Source organism: Taurulus bubalis, assembly GCF_910589615.1.
Source record: "Taurulus bubalis genome assembly, chromosome: 17".
NCBI classification, from domain to species: Eukaryota; Metazoa; Chordata; class Actinopteri; order Perciformes; family Cottidae; genus Taurulus; species Taurulus bubalis.
The window spans coordinates 15,184,854-15,212,734 of NC_136605.1; the positions used below are offsets into that span (position 1 = coordinate 15,184,854).

The following is a 27,881-nucleotide window of genomic DNA, read 5'->3' on the forward strand; positions in this document are numbered from 1 at the left end:
CCAGGCGTTTTCAGGAGATGTTGTAGTTAGAAGTGCACAACTGGCACACTCGCAATCAATAAATAGACTGTGCTTAAACTTTAAAAGAAAGTGTCTGATCTTGACCCCATCAGAATGGTCGAGTAAGAGGTGTTTTAGGTGTAAACAGGCCGCAGTACATCTTCATCTCGAAGGCAACTTGGGAGGGAGAGGACGGGAGGAGAGAGGTAGAAACTAGGGCGCTGTTATCTGGCCCCTTTTTTAGCAACCACAAGGCACCAGGCACAGAAAGAGAAAGAAAGAGCTGTGGACAGGAGAGCAGGAGAGAGAAGAGGACATCACTCAAGTGAAGTGAAGATAAGGCGAGACGGGGGAACCTCTGGAGTCAACATCCGCCGTCAAGGATCTCAAGAGAACAAGACCACCTGGACTGTCCTGCACGGTCTTTACGATCACACACACACACACACACACACACACACACACACACACACACACACACACTAGCATTTCACATACTCGGCTCACACACACACACACGTGCAAACACGGGCACGTGCATGCACACCAGTCCACAGCTCTGCACGCACATCGAGCGGCAACATGTTTGAGGAGCAGGCGACCAGGGTCAAGATCACGTCTGTGGTGATTGTGGTGGGCATGTCGTCGATGCTGGCGGCGGTGGTGACGGACCACTGGGCCGTCCTCAGCCCCCGGGTGGAGAAGCTCAACGCTACCTGCGAGGCGGCCCACTTTGGCCTTTGGAGGCTCTGCAAGAAGAGCATCTTCATTGTGCAGGCGGACCCTCAGGGCAAAGGCTGCGGCCCCATCAGCTTACCTGGAGGTAAAGAGCCTTTTGTTCTGACTGTTGGTGAATGAATGGTGGTGAGGTTCACGTCAAGGTGACAAACTATTTATAACACTTGCATTTGTTGTGGTTGCTGACTAACAGCTCTTTTGGATTTAATTCTATACTTCAGTTCTGCTTTATGTATCTGTGTAAACATGCAGGTCAAAGCAGACAAAAACAACAGAACAAATGGACTTAACAGCTGCATATGATGGTCTGTCTGTTCACTGTTGTACACTATACTCACTGATCTTGGGACATAAAACCCTCATGTCATTTCTAAGAACAGCCTTGGTGGATATACAGAGGGACCAGTGAGGGGTTGGAGTGAGTCCGCCTTATCTTCCACCCAGTGAAACAGTTCTATGGCCGGCTTCTCACTAAAAACATCATTATCTTCCACAGAGAAAGTCTCTTAAGAGATCACCTGCTGTACTTCACGGTTAACATGACAAAAACATGAATCTCGAACATGAAGTCTCGAAATATCAGCTGTTATATTCCTACAACCACAGTGGTGTTTCTTAACTGTGATTATGAGTTATTCTTTCATATCACCTGAAAAGTCTCAGGATTCGGTGCATGGTTAGACAGCGCTGCCATTTGCTTCCACGTCAGAGTGTCGCCAGAAAAATGGATCTGTGAGTGCGTGTCCTAGTCCTCCTGCTGTGCTGTCTTTATGTCAGGACGACATTAGAAAATGAGTTTAAGTGACCGTCACCAGGCGAAGTTGATTGTTTGAGAAATGGATTTGAAATAAAATCCATTTTACCTCACTGGAAGTCATACTCTCCGACTCTATAAATACTAGAATGTATAAACGCTATTTAACATACTACCTCTCTGGTGCATTCTGGCTCACCAGGTCACAGTAGATCTGAGTTTGGCTTTGATGAAAGCAGTTTTTAGGGAATCGATCCAATTCAAGCAATGTTTTCTGATACCACTGATAAACCTTTTGCCCAATGTTTAAATGCACAGTGCAAAGTAGGAGATGCTGTATTGCATACAGTAAGTGATTAAAAAAAAAGCAAAAAGTAGTATTCAAACATCTGCTTCTCCAAAATAGCCCTGTAGCTTTAAATAAAAGTCCTATTTAAACCGATCCGGCCCGGGGACAAGCAGAATCTCACTGGCCTCTGGCTGTGTGTGCGTGCCTTGCAGCCTAACACAGAGATTTCACTCTGACTCTATCATTGACTGAGCCTCATGCAACTCAGGATCAGTACACACCTTAATGAAGTGTGGCTTTCCGCTCCAGCTCAAGAGTTAAAGTACTGGGAGACTCTGAGATGAAGGGGATTGGGGAAGAAAACAGCAGTCTATGTAGTCGAATAGAGGCAGGGATGCCTCGATTGATGGGATAAAGAGAGCACTTTCTTAGTATAATCCATAATACTGTACTAAGAAGTTAAAGGGAGGGCGGGGAGGCTGACAGACAAGAGCTCTGAGGGCTGCCGGTTATAAGCATGTGACTCACAGAGGGAACAGAAAAACTTCTATCTATTGAGACCAGTAGTCCTTTTCTCCATTGGCCAAGTCTCCAGGTATTTTGTAACTGACAGACTCACAACTCATAAACGATCCAGTTGCAACCCCCACAACCTGACAGCAGCAGTAAAACTGTGTCAGAAAAAATGTAGAATCACAAGAATCACAGCTTGCTTCTGCACTACTCGATACGGTCTGGAAGGGGCAATAATGACGTGGGAGAGAGGAGCCATCTGGCAGACTAAACTTGTCGGCAGCTCACCTGTCTTGCTTCCAGCAGTTAAGGAGTTTAGCCTCAGTGTGCTGCCACCTGTCTGAGTGTGTGCAGCAAGAAATATCAGCTGTTTTAACAGAGTTACATTCCCACAACCACAGTGGCGTTTCTTAACTGTGATTATGAGTCATTATTACCTGAAAATGTCTCGGGATTTGGTGCATTGCTAAACGGCGCTGCCATTTGCTTCCACGGCAGATTGTCGCCAGAAAAATGGATCTGTGAGTGCGTGTCCTAGTCCTCCTGCTGTCTTTATGTCAGGACGACATTGGATGAGGTGCTGATTGGTGCTTTTGAAAATGAGTTTAAGTGGCCGTCACCAGGCGAAGTTGATTGTTTTTCCTGTAGTGGCCAATTAAAGGCGTTTACAGGTTTCTTCTCAACAGGGGCTTTCTCTACTGGCACCCAGTTGGTCAGTCTGGTTGCTGTGGTTTGACAGCAGAGAGGACCACAGAGAAATACAACCACTCTCTGGCTGCAGCCATTTGCTCTCTCCTTGATATGGAGAACGTGAGTGTTATTAGGACTGGCAGCGTGTCTGAGTGCCGAAGCCTCAGCTTTTGAGTGCAGATTCTCATGTCTAATAGTGTTTCACATCTGGTAAATTCACAAGCTATTTGCATTTAAAAAGCCAGCCAACCTCTAGCAACATGGTGAACTCTAATAACTTGCCACTTCAGTGTCTAATGGAGTGGCTGGCCGGCTAACAGCACCACGCCAGAGTTATGTTATCTGCTTCTCAATTTAATGTGCGTCGTAGGTCAAGTGTTGAGCACATAGGCAAAGCACAACGTGATCGAGAGTGCACAATAATAGCAAATAGCAAATGGCAAATCAAGAGCGTAACTAGTGCATTTATGGGCATGTGTGTTCCTCCACATACTGTGTGTGCGCAAAGAAGGAGAGGAGTTTATTAGGGATGTTTTTGAGCTTTTTGAGATTTATAATTTCTAATAAAATGTCCTCTGCTTCTTTCAGGGACACGATGCTGGTGCCCCAAATTCATACTCTCAAAAGCCCAGACGTCACCTTGAGCAACCGTTTTCGCTTTCTAGACGCCCAGTCATTTTCTCTCAATAGTCTGCCAGCTTTGGGTGTAGAGCCAAAACTGCGGAGGTGTGGCGCTGATTTGGTATTCAGAAAACAAGTGTAAGGTTCCATATTTGAATGACTCACTCCCCATTATATAAATGGGAGGTTTATAAAGGGAACAAAATATTCAGATAGAGCACCAACTACAGACTGAGATGCTCGGATGTAATTTGCGGTGGCTATGATGATGACGGACGAACGGTGCTGTTTTTAATTTCACAATCATATTCAGGCACACATACTCACAAGGTCGCTCCTCTGATGCCGTGTCCCAGTTATCAGACCTCCCAGTGGAAGAGACATTCAAATACCACCACCACCCATCCCTTTCACATTGACCCAGAATTAGTCGGTCATTCTGAGTGGTGAGAAAGAGAACGGCCCCCCTGCATCGCCTAAAAAACACATCTTCTCGAACACTCCTGCAAATTATATAGTTAGAGAGGCTGTTTTCAAGTACACATTTGAAGTAACTTTAAAGGTCAAATAAAGGAAAAACCCTCCTCAAAACCAACTGTAAAACGACAAGGACAACCACAAGAAAACTAGACAGAGAGAAGAATGAAAGACAACGTTAAGATAGAAGAGAGAGACAGGTTTTGATGACAGCTGGAAGAGCATGATGGTTAAGGTGAAGCGGAGAGGAGGGTCGTAGAAAGAGGCAAAACTAAAATGACAGGCGATTCCTTGCTCTAATTACTCTCCCCCACTGGAACTAAATCTCTCAATTAGTCCGACTGCAAGGTCAATGATACGCACCCAGATGTCCTCCCCATCATCCAAGGTCCACCATGAAAAGTAACAAGCCAGATGTATTTTTAACCTTTTGTGGGCAGTGTTTTTTACTTCTAGTCACAAAGTCATAACTTGGCAACGAACGTAACGTTTTGCAACTTTCTGGTCGAGCAAACCGAAGCAGTGACAAAAGAATTTATCAGTGTTAAAATAATTTGAATGAATTTCCGGAGACGTTTTGAGCCCTTCCTGTTATTTTTCGTTTGATTCGGCTCGTGAATTTGCCCCAATATTTGTTGTCTGTGCAATAAAAGATGTTTAGCATTTCGGAAACGTGTTAAAAACAAATCACATACCGTAATAATAGAACAGTTTCATGGTTGAACTACACCAGACTTTACGATCAGGTCTGAAAAGTGGAACCAATGTGAAAGTGTCTTACGTTTTCATCTTTTCTAACAGCCATCAGGGGGCAACGCCTTCCAAAAGAAGTCTTGTTTGGATTGGCTAGAAGTCAATGAGAAAATTAATTAACCTACATCTCACTTGATGTATTCCCTTAGTAAACATTGTAAACATAAGTTTATGGTCTCAGCCGCTAGTTTCAAGTCGTCTTCAATACAGCATGATGTTCATTTAGTAAATTATGGAGTGAAATAGACCATACAGTGCTTTGTGATGACAGGTCACTTCCACGGTGTGGTCCGGTGCTCTGTGAGTTGTCCCTGTCACTTCTGGTTCCAAAATACAAGATGGCGACGGACAAAATTATTAAACTCAGGGCTTCTAAATGGCGGCCCGCGTCCATTTCTTTACAATCTGGACAATAGTCCATATGCACTTTAATTTTGGATTTCTTCATAATTACTTAGAAATTCAAAGGTAAATCGGACCGCCCTTCATTCATGTTATCCAGATCAAGCAGATAACCAGAAGCTCAGGCTTTTGAAGCTTCCTGTGAATACACCAAAAGTCTTTCTGTCTTGTTTTTGTACCGCAAGCAGATAATAGTCTTCATAGAAATTGGAGTACATTTTAAAGCTACGCCCAAACACATATTGGCTTAGACTAGTTTAGCCCCAGAGGTGAAGGCAGCTAATGAGGGAAGACTAATGAAAATAATATTTTTGCAGATCTAAGCTGCTGTGTGACCCTGCCTGCGATTCTCCCGGCCGCCAGCCAGTCCATCCCCTCAATCACACACACACACGCACACACACACACACACACACACACACACACACACACACACACACACACACACACACACACACACACACACACACACACAACACACACACACACACACACATATGCATGCACACACTCCTCTTGATATGCCTTTGTAAACAGATATGACTAGCCAAGACCTGCAGCAGCCTGTTGCTAGGTTACCTCTTTCATGATTCTTTCTCATCCTGTTAAACAAACAGCTCATCTGTTTTCTGGGACACACACGCAGACACACACATAGCATCTGCACACAAATACAGACATCAACACACACATTGGCCATCTCTGAGTGGACAGAGGGAGCACCTGTCTGCTTTATGGGTTTAATCTCAGCCAGAGGAAAGACGGGACTCTCACTTGGCCTTTGCCTCCTCTCCACCTCTCCACCTGTCCCTCTAAGCCCAGAGACAGCAGATAGATAGTTGTGGACGTGCGGGCAAGGACTGCACCCAGTGGTCGTTTTTCTGTATTAGGCTGTATTGAAGATTGTGGTCAGAGGACTAAAGAGTTTGTGTGAGCAAAGTGCAGACATGGATCATTCCTGTGTAGAAATGGGAGCAGGCAGACGGGGACGGATTTGAGATTTAGACGTTTTACTTCAGGATAGCAGCAAGTATCAAACAGGCAAAGAGGAACTGCAACAGTTGTGCATATACTGACACAAAACCATTGTTTTCTGCTGGATAACACATAACACAAAACGCACTCTACACCTCCTTCTCTGGCACAGCAAGTGCAAAACAATGTCTTTCAACCAAAGAGGCACAGGAGGTGGAAGCTTCCTGTGCCTCTTTGGTTGAAAGACATTGTTCTGGTGAAGTGTCCATGAACCGGATGAGAAATTGGGCCCGCAAAACTAAATCAGAAACATTTCTGAAGTCTAACATTTGTGAAGTTATAAGTGAGTGAACAAAGCAACTTTTTCAATTCTTTAATTTTCTAAACATAAAAAACATAAGGTTTATATCGGACATTTTACAACATGAATAACTTAGTTGACTGATAATTGTATTTAATATTTAGGCTAGTAGCGGAGTGCTTTGTTAATGTATGTGTGTGTCTGATAGCTTTCTATTGTTCGTTTCTATCTCACCCTTTTCTCTTCCTCCTGTCTTACTCTGCAGCCGAAAACTGTTCCTACTTCAAACACTTTACCTCGGGGGAAGAAGCGGAAGTTTTTGAAGTCAAGACCCAGAAAGGTGGGTGCCTCCTCACTTCCACCAAGACAACGAAGTTACAACAGATCCTGTTTTTTCAGACCCAACTGTTTGTAAGAAAGGTGTACAGTAAATCACAACACAATAACCTCTTACAACGTTTAAAAACAACACATCTCGAAAAGTATAAGGAGGCTAATTATTATTATGCGATCATAGTATTTCTGTGAAATAAATGTTTTCACATTTAGTGACACATTTTTATGTGTATTTCCTTTTGTAATACATTTGTTATTAATGGCCGGTATGTGTCATGTGATTTGCCTTTGTGATTTTTGGCAGCTATTTACGATTCTTCATCCCAGAAGTCATTACATTTTAGTCCAGTTTTGGGCATTTCAAGAAAAATGATCTAAAAAAAATCACAGGAAACAATCATTTATTGAAGATTGTTGGTATTGTTAAAATTGTGACAAAAAAGGTATATATATATATATATATATATATATATATATATATATATATATATATATATATATATATATATATATATATGTATATATATACATACATATACATGTATGTATATATATATATATATATATATATATATATATATATATATATATATATATATATATATATATATATATATATATATATATGTATATGTATGTATATATATTGCCGATCCCCAGCATGAAGAGACTTCAGACCAACAGTCCTCAACCAGAATCCCACTGGAGAGACTTGAGTGTAAGGTTATTTAACACTTGGTGATACTCCACAGTTGAGGTGTTGAAATGGAATAGGATGCTCCAAGGATTGTTTCCATCACAGAGTGTTGGAGAGAAGTGAAGACTAGATTATCTTTATCGGGAACCAGACGGGAAGAAGAGAGAGAGAGATGCTCTCATCATCTTGTTATAAGCCGGCAGCACCTTATCTGTCATGCAAATGGAAATATACTGCCAGTTAGGATAAACGCCTGTTGTTTTTAAAGTGAGCCTAATTTAACGGCTAATTATCTGTGTCATAACTCGTCCGAGTGCAATATTGAAACCATTATTCTGTAAACTAGACTGCAACCTCCATTCTGCTCCTACCCACACTTTACATTTTAAATTGGTACTTAGTCGTCTCTCATCAACCCATCATGCACTCACTGTCTTCTCTCTCCCTCTTTGCATTCCCTTCGCTGTCTCTTTCCTACTTCTTTCCTCTTTTCTGCATCTCTCCTCAGAGTACAATATCTCAGCAGCAGCCATCGCCATCTTCAGTCTGATCTTCATGATCCTGGGCACCCTCTGTGTCGTCTTCTCTTTCGGGAAGGGGCGGGACTACCTGCTCCGGCCTGCTGGGATGTTTTTTGCCTTCGCAGGTCAGACAGTGTGGAAGAAATGTGAATCACAGACCAGGCTCTGTCTGGTCCTCTTGTCTCTTGTGTTGCAACTCAACTTCAAATGATGTGTGTCAGTGTCCTCACCTTTTCTTTTGTGGTGAATACTTATGCAGCTAATTAATTAAACAGAGTTGACACACTTAATTTTCATCACATACTTTCGAAGGTGGCAAGTGCTGGGAGTTGATGTTAGCACTGTTAGAGTAACCTTGTCATTTAATGTGACAAAGTCAAAATATAACCGGCAATCTTGCAAATAAATGTGTAAATGTGGAACTGTAACAGCGCCTGATTACATTGCCATAAATGTGAGTGAAGCATCTGCTTTTACCAACAACTCATTTGTTTTCTGTTTTGGCACGCAGGCCTTTGCATCATCATTTCTGTTGAAGTTATGCGCCAGTCTGTTAAGCGCATGATTGACAGTGATGAGACCATCTGGATTGAATACTACTACTCCTGGTCCTTTACCTGCGCCTGCGCCTCCTTCACCCTGCTCATCCTCAGTGGAGGTGCCCTGCTCCTCATCTCCATGCCCCACATGCCACGAAACCCCTGGGAGACCTGCATGGACGCGGAACCGGACACCTTGGAGTAGCCACAGGTGATTGCCTGGTTAGAGTGACATAAATACACATGTTTTTGCATCTTTTAGCTCTTTAATTGCATATCCTATCCCACTTATTTATTTTTACTGCAAATCATTTCCCAAAGCATTCACATGCGTTTTCCTAACCTTCCATCTCCTTTGATTTTAGAATATCTTCGTAAAATATTATAATCAACTTGGATACACTTGTGATAGTTAACCGGCCACAAGAAAAACAATGAAGTTCATGTTATCTTTCATCTTTAGACTTAAGAGTCATCTGTGGAGCAACACCTTTTTTACAACAAGATTTTACTAAACTCACCTTCTCATTTAAAAAAATATAAAGTCCCTGTGTGCTTTTTAAGTGTTTTAGGGGTTTTGTTACAACATCTCTTTTAATTGCATTGCTATGTCTTAAGTTTAGGATGTTGGCACTTTCCACAAGCACCTGAACACACCACACACCAGGTGGGCCCTGCTTGTAACTGTTTGAAGTTAAGTTGAAGCTAACATTAAAGAAAGAGTAGTAAGAGTACGGTAGTTAAAAAAATATCATGTTAGAAAAAATGTTAAACGTTAAATTGTTAAATTGTTTATGGTTGTTAAGGCTAATCTAACAATATCCAGCTATGTATGTCACTCAAATGAAAGTAAAATGATTTTCATAAGCTGTTTTACACTGGACTAGACTAGAAAATAAAACTACAGTATGACAACAAGCAGGTCAAACAGGATTGGACCTGAAGACCTATATCAAATTAGATACAAAAGACCAGGCAAGATTAAAAAAAGGAAAACTAGGAAACACTAAACAAGATAAAGACGGTGGCCCATTGCACTGTAACGCTTAAAGGGAAGTAGTAAGTCGTTATAATGAGCTACAGTCACTGCAGCAGCCTCTTTCCTCCAAGGACCTACAATCAATCCATCCCACCAATTGTCTCTAGAGAAACCACATGCCTGAGACTCCCTTGTTGGCATCAGTCATTTATTTCAGGTCGATGTTCAAGACCCCAACCCATGCTCTAATGTGCATGTTTCCAGCTAAATAAATACCAGTATCCTAGTAACATAGTGTTATTTCCAAAACCAGCGGCATTTCATAATTTGTGGGATAACAGGTTAAAGTGAACAGGTTTGGGTTCGGGAAAGTTTACACTCCAGCAATCCCAGCGAAACTTGTCACCAGAGACGGCGTGACACATTCTCATCCTCACAGCCTTTTAACTTGTGATGTGAAGAGTGAAACAAAGGTAAAACATTGAGAATGTGAATAATAAAGCATGAATTTAACATCTTGCTTGTCGGGAACCTCTGCAGCTAAACAGCAGCTACACTGTGGTATACTGTTTCTTTATTTCCATGTGTAATACATGAGGACTTTCCTGGTCCATGGAGCTTCAGCTTCAGTTTTTTAGCACATTATCATGAATGTAGCACCTATGTAACCTATTGTATAACAAGGCCAAAAAGCCGGCTGAAGACAGTACAAAGCTACGGTTAGCTTAATTAGCTAGCCAACTTTAGATGCTAAAATCAGCAACAGTTGTAATTTTGTCCGACAACATTGCCGACTACAAAGCCTGCTTTTATCTGAGATTAAAGTCTGAACCGTTGTTGCAAAAATGGCTCTGCATTTCGAGGTTAATCTTGTAAATCTGCAATAGTTGTTAATGCAAACTGAATATGGTCAGCTTGAAAGGTATAGAAACAGTAACTGGTGGGGGGTGTGGCTTAGCAAATGGTCAATTGGTGAAATATATCTTAAACATCTTCAGAGAATTCCTTTTCAAATGTAGATTTTTTTATATAACGATGTTTTTAATGCTTTATGAATTGTGTTACTTTCCTTTTGGGGCCATATATGCCAAAAGCTAAAATACTATATATAGGATAAGTATGACACAAATTACTTTTTCATTTAAGCACATGATTGTAAGATGGCAAGCTTGAAGATGTTCCTGTTCTGTAGACAAATAGTTTCAGAAGAATTCACAAAGACAGACTTTCTTTTTAGTGGCTTTTTAATTCTTTTCATTTTCAAATCATCATCTTTTTAATAAAAAAAGACACAAATCACCTGAGAGCAGTCATTTCTATTTGTCTTTTTTCCTGCGTAGATTTCCCACAAGCATCGTATATTGTTAACAAAATAACCACCTATGTCTGACATGTTATTTTGAGTCACTTTGGCCCTGAAGTCATTCAGCTGGTGCAGCTGCAGTGAAATTAAAGTTTCCTAAATGACGTTGTTTCACCGGGGAACACAACAAAGAATGATTATATTTGCTCTGAGGTACTTCTATAAAAAACATTTCCATTTTTCATGGTCTGTTACCAATGCGTACTAGTTATATATATATATATATAGATAGATAGATAGATATATATATATATAGAGATAGATATCTATATATATATATATGTATATATATATATATATATATATATATATATATATATATATATATATATAGAGAGAGAGAGAGAGAGAGAGAGAGAGAGAGAGAGAGAGAGAGAGAGAGAGAGAGAGAGGTACATCTGTTCAGTCTTTTCTTTACTGAGAATCCAGCCAGCCGTGTGTCGCCGCTCACACACTCAGAGCCACTTGGGTCTGGGACTCTCTCAACCAGAACATGTGGATGAATTGAGAAACAAACCAATTGGAAATGCTCCAGAGACCTTATACACTGTAGGTGAGGGCTTTTTCGGGGGCAGGTGTAATAGATGCCTCAAGCCCCCTGAATGATTCATGGGACCTTTACTTTAGAGCGATGACAGCAGCCCGGGCAGGGCGCACACTGCTTTTGATCCCTGCTTCCTTTGTGGTCTGGTTTTATATTGTTTGCTCTCACACAATCTCTGTTTGCATACATGTGATACACAATGTGTTTAATATTATGCCAATAACAAATACGCTGTGCTTATGGATCACACCTTTGGTTGTGCCTTCTGTTAACGTGGGTATTGTCCTTGAGGCTTGAACACCAATGAGTTGATGATGTATGATCTTTGGATACGACTGAAGAGGAGAAGAAGAATCAATATCTTATCAAATGCTGTGTGCAACTTGTTGTAAGACAACAAGTGGGACAGACCACTGATTTAGCTCCTTGTAAATTTTCTTTCAAACACCATTTTAAATTTCTACTGTTGCTGATATTATGTTATAGATCATTTTTCATAGTAATTATACTTTGTCCTGTTCTTACTACCTTTTGCGGTCAAAAAGCTCTCACTAAATTCAAGACACAGTAGTCTAGTACTGAACAATGCTCTTCACCTCAAGGAGACAATGACACCGACTGAACTTCTCTCGTCTCTTCCTCCACTCTTCTGTATCTCTCTTTCTGCTGTCACCTGCCTCTCTTTTCCTCTCCCAGTTTCAATTCTTCCTCGTCTTCATGTCACTCTGTTTCTGAATCTCTCTATGCTGCCCACACTCTTCACGTTTTGCTTTGATTCCCCAATTCTCTCCCTACAACCACATTTTTCTTTTTTGACCTTTTCTTTCTTTGTCTCACCCTTTGTTTTCTAATCTTTTATCTCTCTGCCTCTCTCTATTGCCTAGCAGCAGACCATGGTCCCCGTTTCTCCTCTGTGTTTTCTTCATTATTCACCCTGTTTCTCTGTTTTCCCCTTTTCTCAGTGAGCTTCGATCCTCACTTCTTTTCTCTCCTCTCTCTTCCCTCCCTTTCCTCTCCCCTCTTTGACACTTTCCTCTGCAAGCAGTCACAGTGAGTTCCTCTCCACCTTCTTTTTATCAGCTTTTTCCGTTTCTTCTCCCTCCTTCCCTCTCCCCTCCCCCTATGTCTTTCTGCTCCAGTGCTCTCCCAAGCAGGCGCTCTGCTGTCTAATGACTTGGATCGGTAGTGACTGTTGAGAGGAGATAGACCTGTAATAAGGCAAAGCACGCTTCATCTGTACGTACCATATGTTGCATTCATCGCCCCCCCGGCCTGCAGGCAGAGGAGCCCACGAGGCATGGATGTGGAGAAGAAATGTCCTCTGTGTTGAGAGTGCTCGACTAAATCATATCCGTTTACATGGAAAGAAAAGCGGAAGACAAGTGATGTGATTTTCCAAGGAAGGGAGGTGTTTAAGACGTGTTTCATATATGTCAGCCAGCTATATTGCTTTAAGGGCCCATATATGTGCAGATTATTGTTCCTTACAAATCTTCCAGCAGCACATTTCATGAATGGACTTCTCCACTTTGGTTTGGGGAGAATTAAGCAGAGAAATTACCAGCGTTTTAGTCTGATTTCAAATCAATTTAACACCAAGAGCGCCATTATTGGGAATTATCAGCTCCAGTAAGCATTTCCCCAAATGTACAAGTATTCTTTTAATGGCAAAATTATTACAGAAAGTGCATCTACGGCAACAGGTGTCAATCATGATGCTCACACTGGCAAATATCAGACTGTACATTTCCTCTGAGAGTGCTCAAATGGAAGACTGGACAAACAGCAACGGAGAGAATGGAAGTTTTCCTATCGCTAGAGTTCAGAGGGTTTGAGTTGGTGTGAAATATATGTTACACACACACACACACGCACACACACACACACACACACACACACACACACACACACACACACACACACACACACACACATGCAAACACATGCTCTGGTCCTGCTACCATGGGCAACAGGAGTAGTCAAAACTCCTACTGTTTTTTTGTGTGAATTATTAATCCAAGTCGTTTTTTTACAATCAATAGGGAGGAGAGGTGGAAGAAAAGGTCAGGCAATAATTGCCCAAAACACACTGACACAAACACACACACACACACACACACACACACGCTCACACAGGAAACAATTGTTAAGAATGATGAATATGGAGGCGTTATTCAGTCCGGTCCTTGTGGAATAAAAGATTTGAACACCGCCATATAATGTTTGTTTTTTCTCCATTATGTAAGAGAGAAGAGCGGAGAAAGGAGGAAATGAATAGCACCCTGACAATGCCGGCAGCGGGTAATCACTGAGACGACAAACTATCTGGGAAAAGTGTTTTTTAAGAGCAAACAGCAACAGTGTGTCAGTCTTGTATTTGTTTCCTTTTGTCTAAGTTTCTTTGTATTTGATTTTGTTGTTTTACCTGTATGTTCTTTTTCTTTCTTCATAAGAAAATAAAGCAATATCAGGTAAGAAATAACAGGAGCTTAAAAAGCTTAAAGTGTGAAAACTTTAAGCAACCAGGGATTTAAAATGAATGACATCAACAGAGAAAAACAAAACGATCCACTCTCATTCTATTCATGGAATTTGGAGTTTACTGTTTACTTCTCTCCTGTTATCTAACGCCTGTTACAGCTGATGCTGCTGGACGAGAGGAAATAAGTATGAGCATAACATTTTATTACAAAACTTTTATGAATAAGTCAGAATTAGTATACGCAGCAATTAAGTCCACCTGCACAAAGAATAGCAGAACTCTGAAGTTGAGGTCTCAAGTGATGTGAAATGGGAAAACTTCACTGTTTTGATTGTTGAAGGGGTCTTTTTTGAGTGTCTTTTGCAACGAATGAGACGTTACCTACAAAAAAGAAAACATGCTACATTCAAGCAGGCTTTCAGGTGAGATTGAGAAGAAAAGAAGAAGAAGAAAAAAGTGCCGACTGAACCTTTGAATGACGCTTGCTAAGCGGCGGTTTTTCTCACTCTCGTCTCCATCAAGCTGGCCCGTGAGTCACTCGTGGGCAACGTGGGAGGAGAGCACATAAGTACAGCCAAAAGTTTTCTCAATCTTAATTTGACTTTTTTTTTTCTCATTATACAGTATATGCTCGCTTTTTATATGAGCTTCATAGTCTCCATGGTGACCGTGAGAGAGAGAGAGAAAAGGGCACAGTGGCAATAATGATAGTTTGTTTCCCTCAAGAGGTTTGAATTGTTGGAGTTGTTGGTGCCTGAGGGAATTCTTTTTAAGAAAAATATTGAGCATCCTTCTTTTGCATGTTTCAGTGCCAGTGAGCAGAGGGAGAGCGATACCCACACACACACTCTCACACACACACACACACACACACACACACACACACACACAGATACTCACCTCAGGTCTCCCACAAAACTACACTCCCTTCAGGGTCAAACACAACGCAGCTGTTTCCCTGGTCGGTCTCTTAATGTTCTGTCACCCTCCTCTCGTCCATCAACCGGCCCTCAGCCTCCTTTGGCTCTCTGGCTGCGTGACTAAAGGGCATTTCCTGCATAACACGGGTAACTGTTTCAGGGTTGACAGAAGTTGTTAGTGGCATATCCAATAAAGAAAATGTGAATGGGATTACAGCTGCCTCACTATTCCATCATGTAGATGTATCCCACGAGGTTGTCCACCCACGTATGATCAACTCTGTTTAGCACTGGTTTTATTTTTACTTTGTCCTGATTTGCATCAGGTTTGTGCGTCACGGCTGTGAGTACTTATGTGTGCAGCTCTTTTTTTAAAACATGTATTTAATTCCATCTGGCTGCCTATTAAAGGTGTTTTTTTTCAGGTTGTCATTCATCTTTCTGTCTGCGTACTCGCTCTGGTTTTACATTTCTTTCTTCTACAATCTCAATTCCTTAACCTTGAAAAGACACTGTGACATTGTGTGGCCTGTGAAAAGAAAGGAAGTAGTTTTTTAGACTGCTATAAAATGAACTTGAAGTTATGACATTTAAACAACATGCACTACGTAAAAATCTACATGTAATTCTGAAGTAAATATATGAGGAAAGTTACTTTGAACCTTCTGAGGTACTTGTTCTCTACCTCACATGTCATGCTACTTTGACTTCTACTACACTACATTTTGATACTTTTTACATTTAAAACTATAAAATACAACACAAACTCCCGTACAAAGAAAGCAGTGTCTTCTTGTCACAGGTTTCAGTTGTTTATATTAATGTCTCTGACTAATTGTTCGCAATTTAGCTGAAGGATGTTTTGTTCTCTAAACTCTCAGATGACTTCATTTAAATTGAATTGCATTGAAACATAAATGCTTTAATTAGGTTTGAATCCTTCATGTTTCGATCATGAAACTGAAGGGCTTACATGTGTGTATACTGTTCAATCTGTACAATCTAGATCTCATGTGCGACACATGCAAAATGGTTTGGACTAGTTTTATCACGCAGGGTTAAAATTATTCTGAAACAGCTGTTGCATGGCAACATCCTGATCTGAACTTTTTTTTCATTAAATTTACATTTTTGCAGTGAAACTGACAGAAACAGGCAGACAAACAGTTACGAACATGCATGGAGACATGTGGAAGACCAACACCGATTAAATTCAATAATTTTTTCACTGGATGGAATTCGACAAATGAGGAGAACATCCATGAAGAAACAGAAACATGTCACGTTCACATTGGCCTTTGTCTGAGCAGCTGTGTGTGTGTGTGTGTGTGTGTGTGTGTGTGTGTGTGTGTGTGTGTGTGTGTGTGTGTGTGTGTGTGTGTGTGTGTGTGTGTGTGTGTGTGAACGTGTGTGTGTCTTGTGTGTTAACTTGTTTGTGTCTCAACATGTGACATGCATGTATGATCATCTTTACGTGCGTGTGTGTGTGCGTGCGTGCATGAGTTTGTGTACACACTATGTTTAAATGGAAGAGGCACACAGAGCGAGAGCCAGATTTCAATCCAATCATTGGTGTTTCTGGGAGAAGCGAGGCGCCTACATTATTAATCTGCTGCATTTGGGGCTGATGCAGGTGAGTGAGCCTCGCTATCAAAGACAACACACCATTTACAGCGAGGCAATGGCCTCACCATACTCTGCCTGCCACCTCAACTCTATAAGACTAAATGTCATTTCAGAAGCAGTTTGAAACGTGGTGGAGAGATCAAGGGCGTGTAAAAAAAAACATTTCCTCATTTGAAAATCTGTCTTTGCAAATCAATTACGAGACAATGTAAAATGCAAACCAATTTAGGTGTATTGGTCTACCACTTACAGTCAAAGAGCAAAGGAAGGATGACAGAGGTGACACAAAGCACACTTTCAGTGCACGAACACCAACAAGGACAAAGAGGTGCTGGTCACACAAGGGTTGTAAACTTTATGCGACCATAATTATGTTAATATGAAGCAGTAGTTGTCTGTTCCCAAGCCTGAACTGCTCGGGGCTAGCTGTTAACATCAGTGATACTGGAGGAAGGAACTCACGTGTGTGTGTGTGTGTGTGTGTGTGTGTGTGTGTGTGTGTGTGTGTGTGTGTGTGTGTGTCTAACTTTCATCAACGTCTCTAGACAGCCCCTCAGATGAGCTCATTAGCCCCCATCTGAAGGTTCATTAACTCACCTTTCCCATCTCTTTATCTCTCACATCCTTACTTGTTTGAACTCTGTCCTCTCTCCCCCTTTTCATCCCCTTTCTCCTCCCCAGTACGTCCTCTTTCAGTTTCTTCCTGCTGCTCTCTCATTGTTCTGTACCATCGCTATCCCTCAAAAGGCAACCATAATCTTCTTAATGGTCACTTTATTATTGTATTTTTGGCCATCCATGTTTCAATACAATAACAATTGACCTATTGCCTGCTGAGATGTGAGATTGCTATTGAAATTAAGAAATTGATTACATTTCAGTTTGAGAGATCTGCAATGTGTTTGGTTGTTCAAAGTTGAACCACAAAGTCACAACGCTAAATTAAGTCAACAGTTAATAAGGCAAACATACATAAGGCAAATTCAAATAAAAGGCTGAGTCAGTTTTAAGGTACATGAAAATTCAACTCACCTTCTTCGTATTCATTATGTCAGTTTGTTCACATGTGATCTGAGCTCACTGGACACAAAGCATGATGCTTGAAAGTAGGACGGAGAAGGAAATCTAGACACAATGTGGCATTCTGCGCTTCTTCTGAAAGATTTCATCGACCTTTTCACAATAATGCGAACATTGTCTTGAATGTTGTCATTTCCCCTCTGCCTTTCTGTTTCTATACATCCTAATATTTCAAAAGAACGACGGAAACTCATCAGTTGAGAGGAAAAGACATAAAACTGACACTCGCGGAGATAACAGATAAACTTCCCTGAGCATGCACCAAACAACAGAGACAGTCTTTAAACAGACTCACTTTTTAACATCTCTTGCTCTGCACTGATTGGCTGATGTATAGCAACCAGTGTCTCCATAGTGACATGGAGGCAGGAGCTTGGCTGTGAGTAAGGGGATGATCAGCAACCCTGAAATGCACTGCATCCCAGTGCATGTGTGTGTGTGTGTGTGTGTGTGTGTGTGTGTGTGTGTGTGTGTGTGTGTGTGTGTGTGTGTGTGCACATACGTGTGTTATTGTTACGTGTGACCGGAATGTAACATTTATTTTATTTATTTTATTATATATATATTTTATTTTTATTTTATTATATATATATATATATATATATATTTGATTATATATATTTTATAAATTTGTATTTTTGTATTTAATATATATATATACATTGATGTATATATAGATGTATATATATTAAATTAAAAATAACACAAAAAAAGAATGATAATAAGCAGGAAGAAGCTGAAAGAGGATGTACTTTTTAATTTTTTTATAAAATAAAATCCTGTTACATTCTGGTCATGCACACAAACACACACACACACACACACACACAAGGAGACACATGTATATATATATATATATAAATATATATATATATATATATATATATATATATATATATATATATATATATATATATATATATATATAAAGCACTCTTCTTCCCTACAACATCACACCTTAATAGCTGTGATATTGAGCAGTTGTCGTTTAATCTGAGAGGAGAAATGCAAGCTGAGCCCAGAGATGAAGCGAGAGGCCACATCTCTTACAGCAATATCTCTGCACCGGCAATAATTTCAGATTCCATGATACATTATGCAAGAGACAATCTTCGGCTCTAAATGAAATGTGCATTACACCTAGATGGCTGTCTGACCCACAAGATTGGGAGAAGGGAAGTTTGAAATTACCTGGATAAAAAAGGCACATTATGGGTGCCTGGTTCACGCTGGGTACTTTTTTCTTCTTCTTCGGTTTTCAACCAGCAATGGGGAACGCTGAGGAGCGGATTGGATTTCAGCGTATCCATGGAAACAGTCTTGACAACAATGCCGTCAATCCTCGTTCCAAAATGTTGCATCTGCATGATTGATATGGGGCGAGAGCACATGTGGCAAAAGAAGATGAGCGTTTGAGTGCGATGTGCTGCTAAAATCTCATCTTCAGTTTGCAAATCACCCACAGTTGAAGGCGATGACGGGTTTCTCCAGTCGATGCTGTGCTCATGGCGCTTGTTGTCTTCTGTTGTGAACAAGTGCTCTACGGCGCCTTCCCACAGTAATAATTATGTATGTGTATTATGAGAAAATGCTTGTTATACTTTTGGTTAGACATCTCTATATTTAATAGAATGTGTTGTAGAAAAGAAGTGAAGAAATAAAGCAGATGCACCTGTGAGGCGGGGGCAAAGGGGGAAACAAACAAAAGCAGAAGCATGAAGGAGACAAGAAAGAGGAGTGAATGAGAGCTAAAGGACATAAAAGTATTCATTCAAGAACCGACTGGATTTCCTGGTTTTCGGAGGCAACAATGTGCTGTTGGAATGTGATCCTGAAGCTTTTTCTCTCTCTTTGTAGCTGTCTTTGTTGGACCTACAGAAAGTTAAGATATGTCTAATTTTCCACAATTCAGGCTTTTCCTGCCTTAGGTTAATGAGCATTACTCCTTCCTTAATCATAATCTGAATAATTAAATCTAATTTTACCCGGCCTATTGCCCCCTTGGACCCTCTTTATTTTATCTTGTCTTCTTCTCTCACTTTTGTCGCACATGTGTTTCTTAAACTTGCTTCTATCCACATTGTTAAAGTGACAGGTGTGAGATTCTGTTTGGAACCCAACTCTTACTTAGAATATTTGAGTAACCTATACTACAGTTTGTATTTTAAAGTACCAATGAAGGTCAAAATCTCTTTAGTCCCTTTTTTAACACAAGGCCAAAGGGAGCAGAGAAGATGTGCTACTGCAGAAATGACGATTTGCTCCATTCAAGCAACGCAGAAACAGCAGCTTATCTAAACTTCACCTCCTATGTCACACATTCACCTGACATACCCTCCAGCCTCTTCATTGTTTATACGTGAGATGGATGCTACTGATTAATCTTCCTGCTGATAGGGTACAATACAACAAGAGGTGGATTGCACACAACAACATTAGATAACTTAATTAAAATGACACTAAAATGTGTACAAGCACAGTTTGTCAGGCTTTTCAGTGTCCTCCAGCAAGAGCCGAATGAGATGAAAAGCAGAACAGCCCACGGATAGCATTTCCACCGAGCAATAGCAGGATCAGAAGTCAGAGTTTTGAGATGAGCCAAAAATCCTTGATGAGCACACTGCATAGCCCAATTTTGTCGAGCGGTAGCTCCATGTTGAACTGTTCATGAATGCAATCATGCCCGAATAGAAATTCCATGTTCACACAAATGAAGCGTACAGAAGAAACCCACTTCCTCAAGACCTCCCCCCCCCCCCCCCCCCCCCTGGATGTAATGCAACGATTAAGCCGGGCTGTGACGGCCGTCTAAAACCAGTGTTTTCTTTCCGAGAGCGATGGCTCTAATAAAGCCCTTAATAGTTTTGGCAGCAGGCCAACCCCCCACTATTGGACAAGCTGAGAAACCAGCTCCTTTCTCCAGAGTAACAGTGGCCTGACTGGGCCGAGAGGTTAGGAGTGACAGTAAAGGCCAACTAATGATGTTGAGCGGCAAGAGGCGAGGAAGCCAGGTCTCTTAGCAACAGTTCTGTCCTCTCCACCTACACTGTGATACCGACTGGAATAAACAGAGTTTGGTGTGTGTGTGTGTGTGTGTGTGTGTGTGTGTGTGTGAGTGTGTGTGTGTGTGTGTGTGTGTGTGTGTGTGTGTGTGTGTGTGTGTGTGTGTGTGTGTGTGTGCACTGCCTAAATTCACTCTTTAATTCACACACTGGTTTAACCAAAACAACAGTATGTGCTAAAGTTGAAATATATATGTAGATATGATAATGTTATATTATGAATTATTACATCACAAGTTTGTTTTCAGCTGCTCAGCCCAATTTAAACTTGATCTCTTAGCTTTCTGTAAGTGCAAAAAGTTTGACAGTGTGTGTGTGTGTGTGTGTGTGTGTGTGTGTGTGTGTGTGTGCGTGTGTGCGTGCGTGTACACGCTTTTGATAATGGTGGGAGAGTTGCAGTTTGGATCTTACATCATGTCCTTCATATTTAAAGGTGTATGCACAGTGCACCACCACAATCAAATCTGATTGATTGATATTTCTGGGCTGGTGCCTCTGCACTGTCTTGTTCTGTGACATTGACAGTGTGGGAAATGTATTTTTCAGATACACATTTTAGTACAGTGCACCCTCTTGAGTTGAACCATAAGAACTTATGTTTCTTTCCTGTGCAGCAAAGAGGGGAAACATTGATTTCACACAACACTGAGCAAAACAAATGAGAGACAGTTTGACTAATTCAGTTGTCATGACCTGAATGAAAATAACCAACCTCAGAACTCGCCTGCTGGTGTGAAAATCTAACATTTGGTTTATAATCTTCTGGGGGGAAAAGGTCCTAAACATACTAAAACATACAGATGCTGTGGGCCCTCCATGCAGTAAATAACGCATATCATGTAACTCAAATTGCTATTGAATAAAAATGTATTACAATATTAATAATTATTAGTATACATTTTGTCTCTTATCAGAAAAAAACTTAAGTTAAGTAAATTGACCATGTAATAATGATGGTTATTATAATCTGTTACCCAAATGTAAATTTGAGTCATGCAGGCGTTTATCTAACAAGCATGACGGTCTCTGTCGCCCTCTGCCTTTTGAACAGAATACTGCATGTTATAGCGTCCTGCTCCGTTTATGAGTTTGCAGTAAAAGTTAAAATACAATATAAAAGTTGAATAACATGTCATATGATGTGTGTATTACACGTTGCTGTATGTTTTCTTCTTCTTGTGAATTTAGAATATAATGAATGTATCACGACACAGTGGCAACGTGTCTATGGTTGCTAGGTAACGTTAGCCTTTTCTGAACTGTTTCTGTTTCCTTACTAGTAAGTGAGAAACTCGTGACCCTTTATTAATGACTGAATTATTAATATTCTGAATCGTTAATGTCAATGTCTCAACAGTCAGTGAAAGTTTCCACAACATGGCATCCCCGAAGCTGTTCTTAATTACTTATACGTGATCTAGAAAGCGTTAGCAAATAATGCATTTCACATAAATAAAGTCATTAGTTACAGTTTATAAACCAGTTTTAAAAGTCGACTTAATGGAAAGTGGCATTAAGTTGTATTTCATATATTTATGTATTTATAAAGTGGCTTTAGTTTTGTTTGAAGTTAGCTGGAGAAAGTTATGTGAAAAACCTTTACTCAAGCAGCAAACTCTAAATCTTGGCTAAATTCAGAACCACGGTCAGCTCCAGTTCAGAACCGAGGTCAGCTCTAAAACTATAAGTATCCGGTTAGAACCAGAGATTGGGAACAGTCTGCTCAGAGCCAAGACACAATAGCCTGTATATATATAGACGTATAGACTCCCATCCTATTATCCTATCCTGTATTATATTCTCTGCGATATGTTGTCTATCATTTGATATATGCACGAACCATATGGTTCTCATAAGCCAAATAAAGGGGTTATTTTTAATTATGACAAAAAAGAAAAGAAACAAACAAACTATCACTCAGATATATAATCGTGAAAAAGTTATACAGTGATGCAAGTTGTTACCAAGTTTCACCAGCTTACCTAAACCAAATACATACAAAAGGTTCACTTATCTGATATACAAGTTTTCGTCCTTATTTTTTTGTAAACTGAAAAAAAAATAAATAAAAGATCCTTGAAGTCCTAAAGCTCTAAGTCCGTGGAGGGAAAGTTTAAGTTAAACGAGCTACAAAAACACGTTGTAGGACTTCTGGTCATACATGAAAAAAGATCATACTGAATATTGAATAGCTACGAAAAAAATAAAAACATCCCACCTAACGAGCTATAAGACACTTTTAATATTAATTATATTCGCTGTACAGTCGATCAGTGGTTTACCGTTTTTAATTGTGACGCTTTTACAGCGAAATCCTCGCGTTTCCGGTTCACTGCTATAATATATATATATATATATATATATATATATATACACATATATATATATATATATATATATATATATATATATATATATATATATACACACATATATATATATATATATACACACTCTATCTCTCTCTCTATATATATATATATATATATATATATATATATATATTCTCTCTCTGTCGCTCTCTCTCTCTCTTTCTCTCTCTTTCTCTCTCTTTCTCTCTCTCCCTCTCTCTCTCTCTATCTCCCTCTCCCTCTCTTTCTCTCCCTCTTTCTCTCTCCCTCTCTTTCTCTCCCTCTTTCTTTCTCTCTCGCTCCCTCTCTCTCCCTCTCTCTCTCTCTCTCCCTCTCCCTTTGTCTCTCTCTCCCTCTCTCTCCCTTTTTTTCTCTCCCTCTTTCTTTCTCCCTCTCTCTCCCTCTCCCTGTCTTGACGCAGCAGCTCCACACAGCCGCTGCGCATCCCTGAGAGTGGAGCTGTCGGGTAAACTCGAAGGAGCAGGAGTCACGCGTGGCGCATGCGAGCAGCTCCTTTCACGTGCGCGCGGTTAAACGAGGAGTGTTTACGTCTGAGGAGGAGTTTGGAGGGACGACGACGACAGACTCGATCCGGGTCCGGGACGCGAGCGACTAACGGCACAAGAAGCTGCTTAAAAGCCGCTTAAAGGTAGTTTGAAGCGACTTGTTTTGGAGTTTGCTGTGATTTCGGTCCACTTTCCACACTGCAGACCGTCCTCCGGAAACAGATTGTCTGCTGTTGGATTAGTTTACACCAACTGGCGACTGGTGATCTTTACAGCAGGGTCCATTTAGCCCCTAAAAGACCCCCTTTGGACTTCGGACCTGGTGCGTGGAGACTCACGCAGGCAATAGCGCGTGTCAGGGGCTCGCTGATGCAGAAGTGAGGGAAGGATCTCGTGAACGTGTGGAAGTCAGTCGCCTCGTTCCATTGGACACGTGATTTAAATTGAACGACCGACTTGCAGGATCGCACTCAAGACTGAAGCCCCGGCAGCCTCTCCACCTTTCCTCCGCGTGAGCCATCCCCGTTGCGCGAGGACTATGTTGATGAAGGAGTACCGCATCTGCATGCCTCTCACGGTGGACGAGGTAGGGGAAGTTTTCTTGGCTTTTTCCTGATGATTTTGCATCCCGCTTCGTCTGATCACTGTCTGTTCTTCTTCTGCACGTTTGTGTGTTGACTAAGTTGTCAGTGGTGCGTTTATCGCTTTGCACCAAAGGACACGTTGAGCTCCTACAACCGAGGTGCGTTCAGGGAGCCACCGCCGGGTGGCGCCGCTGCTGCTCCTGCTTCCCTTTGAGCCACAGCCGAATCTGATGTGTTCAAGTCCTGCAGCTTGATAGAGAGAGAGCAGCAGCAGAGGGGGGTCGTCTCGTTATCGGTAGCAATGGATCAATCGTGCCTCGGTTTTCCTTTGAGTGTCTGGATTGTGATTGCATGCTGTGTTAGTGCGTATGGGCTACATGGTCGCATATTAGGATCACTTTTGTGTCGTTATTTTTGTTCTCCTTATTTTTTTTGTTTGCATGCAGGGATGTATTCTATATCGCTTTGTAATAATGCAGTTGTAATGCACATTTCTGCTCGCCTTGTATCTGTAGAGGCACTTTCACACACTGTGTTTCTGTTTGGAGACGCGTGGGGTTGCAGAAAGGAGGAAGGGAGAGAACCATCTGCTGCCTGAAGTTGCCCTCAGTTCACAGTGACACAGAAGCAGCATCACAAATGTTCAGCGCGAGTTGTGACTGTATTTCTTAGATTGTTTTGCTTTCACCCCTTTCTCTCTCCTTTTTAATGTCTCACGCCTGAACCTAAACAACAGATGTTCCAGCTCAAGTGTTTCACTGAGATTCCCTGTGGCAATAAGGTTTTTACACCATTTAACACAGTGGGCTTCCACCTAAAGGGAGGAAGCCCAAGTGAACCACACTTAAGTGGTTCAAAGCGCCACTACCGCACCACCATTACATTGTGCATAGTCAGCTGTGCTGTTTGTGAACATACAATCATTCACTGGAGCCAAGCTCATTGTTGTGTTCTTCGATTGGTTGAGGGTGAAATCTGTACCTTTTTTAATCAGAGAGTCTTGACCAGCCTCTCCTGAAGTCTATTGATCCTGATCCTGATCTCACTCTGTCATCCCACTTCGTATCTGAGTTTGTAATTACCAGGAGGCCGCTTCATCACACCTCGTCTTCAGGCCGTTTGGCTCTTCTTCTTTGCTTTTCGCTCCAATGGTGATGGAAGACACTGTTGTCCTCTGTGGCCAGCTAAAGGCTATCACATCTGTCGCTGTTATAATAATCATGGTGTCCGACCTGATCTATTAATCTGTCAGGGACTTGACAAATGAGCATTTGTAATTTATTCATTTTTGCAGCATGTAAATACGCGCACACACATACAAAGATACATACATCATCACCGGTTGTGTGTGTGTGTGTGTGTGCGTGTGTGTGTGTGTGTGTGTGTGTGTGTGTGTGTGTGTGTGTGTGTGCGTGCGTGTGTGTGCGTGTGTTTGTGTGTTATAGAGAGAGAGAGAGAGAGAGAGAGAGAGAGAGCGAGAGAGAGAGAGAGATGATCTCAGAAGAGTTTCAAAACTGGTGATGGAAATGATTTTCCAAACAAAGTAAAAGGAAGAAGAAGAAAACAAACCATGTTAGTTATTTCCTAATTCAACACAGTAGCAACCAATGACATCAGGAAGTGCTCAATCTATCTTTGAGTGATGCTGACATCTTGACAAATCACTGCTATGGGCTTCTATGAAAATTGGATGCCTGATAAAACACATCTTCATGTCAGTGTACATGATTCATGATGAGTAATGATTGATGTGGTGCATTGCTGTCCTGGTTGTATTGTACGCTTTGCTGACTCCACACATCATAAGAGTCACAAGTCAGAATCTCGTTTAAGGGCATCGTAGCACGAGGGAAACAGCTGGCCTTCAGCGCCCGGTTGCATAAACTACCTCAAGTTTCAAACTTAAGTTCGTCCTTCATGCTAAAATATTTCCCAACGCTCAGGTTGTCTGCTTGCCGTTTGGTTTAGACAAAGGCTTTCATGGCAGTTCCTGTCATAAGACAGCACATGTCTATGTGCACTTCAGTTGCCTTGGGTACGCTTCACTCACATCATCATCATCATCATCATCATCCTTTAATGTTCACAATATTGTCAATGTAAGGAAGCTTCTCCAAAATGGATAATAAAGAGAATACAAAAAGAACAACAAAGCCAAAGTGGACAGAAGATGTGTGTTGTTCTCCTTGAAGAATACGGAAAGCACATCATCCAGAGTAAAGTAAAGCGTAAACAGAAGAGAAGTAGCTGACAAAAACAACCCAGGAAATCTTTCTGTGGCCCAAACCGTGGATGAAGTAATGAAGACATGACTGACAGCAAGAAAAGCGAAAAAAAACAACTGGTGAGTTTCAACAAAACCATAACGCTAACATTACTATATGAGACAGAGTGATGATAACATCTGGCTGTAGCTTCAGTACAAACACAAATGTTACATTGTTGACAGTCACTATAAAAGCTGTCCAGTTCTTCACATTTTCTGTGGGATGTGGTTACCAAGGATGTTCCAGCAAAGCGTAAGCGTTACTCAAGGAGCTACGGCGAAACACTTCAAACAGTTGTTTCCCTTACATCATCCTAAAAAATAGCTAAGGCATCCTTATGCAACCGGGCACAAATAGATATGAGTTCCTGGAAAAAGATGTAACTAAAAATAGCTGCAATATTTCCTTCTTCAATGCAAACAATATGCACGGATCTGAGTATTTTGTTGCATGTTTGTTTCTGTTCATGTTGTGCATATGACATTTATAACTCTGTAATGTTACATTCATACTAAATCTGAATGTTGTTTGTTCAACAGGCACATGACACATGATGGGGGGATTTGATTGTCCCAATCTCTTTCAATAGGATAAGAGAGGCCAGAGGACGTACCTGTCCCAGTGTAGCATCGGACACGTACATAAACGGGATTGTGTAGTCACGTTTTAGCCGCAGGAAGAACAGCTGAGTTGGATGTCTTTGTTAGTTTGGAACCGACAATTTAAGTCAACAAGGACTGAACAGATGTACACAGCTTTCTCTCTCAAGGATCTCAGACACTAAGCCATGGAACGTGCTTACTGTACGTTCTGCTGCAGCACGAGAGACGGCCACTTAACGGCCGTCTTGATTAAGGTGACATTAGCCAGTCAGTGTAAGGTCAGTCTCCGTATATTCGTTTGTGTCCATGCATACTGAGACGCCGAGCTCAGACCCACGAGCTTTACGTCCCCAGAGTGGAGACTGTGTGCTCTGACTTGCAGCTCGGCCAGGCAGTGGCCTGAGAGAAGCGTGCTCAGTAAGATGATCTGCCGGCCGCCGAAGACTCTGTCAAATTCAGCGTGATGTTGTTTTAGACTCTGGGGTTGTTATTGAGCATCTGTACTTTATTTATTTATTTTTCTGCATGGGTGGGGCTTTAAATAGCTTCATGGTACTTATTCTACTGGCAGGAGTATTTAGAATATATAAAAAGAAAGTCTCAATGTCATCATGTAAATACTGAAGACTTTGATTACTATACGGTATATACAAATATACATTTATTTTTGTATTTTTGTATATTTTATTTTTTTTATATTTTATTTTATTTTTTTTATTTAAATTAAAGTTAATGGAAATCAGCACGCTATTCAATGGGATGGCGATATATGAAAAATTCATACTGTTTAGGAAATTAAAACTGGCATACTGATAGATCGACATACAGGTCAACACTAATCTTCAGGACCCCCGAAAACAAATCTCATATCCAGCTATGAACGATTCCATCCCACATTCAGACGACGCT

General features: G+C 41.0%; 2 protein-coding genes across 2 annotated transcripts in view; both read left to right on the forward strand.

Annotated features, from left to right (window-relative positions):
• Nucleotides 1-582: 582 nt before the first annotated feature.
• cacng1b (calcium channel, voltage-dependent, gamma subunit 1b) lies at nucleotides 583-8,811 on the forward strand (the record flags this gene model as incomplete). Its single annotated transcript, XM_079233159.1, has 4 exons — nucleotides 583-823; nucleotides 6,779-6,853; nucleotides 8,055-8,192; nucleotides 8,579-8,811. The coding sequence occupies 4 exons, from the start codon at nucleotides 583-585 to the stop codon at nucleotides 8,809-8,811; spliced, it is 687 nt and encodes a 228-aa protein (XP_079089285.1).
• A 15,246-nt stretch (nucleotides 8,812-24,057) lies between these two features.
• LOC306749427 (cytoplasmic phosphatidylinositol transfer protein 1-like) overlaps nucleotides 24,058-27,881 on the forward strand; it is a gene marked incomplete at both ends in the record, with an annotated part of 36,673 nt that continues 32,849 nt past the window's right edge. Inside the window, one exon of the mRNA XM_079232720.1 lies at nucleotides 24,058-24,105. Within this exon, the coding sequence (XP_079088846.1) occupies nucleotides 24,058-24,105 (48 nt within the window). The remainder of the gene's footprint in view (nucleotides 24,106-27,881) is intronic.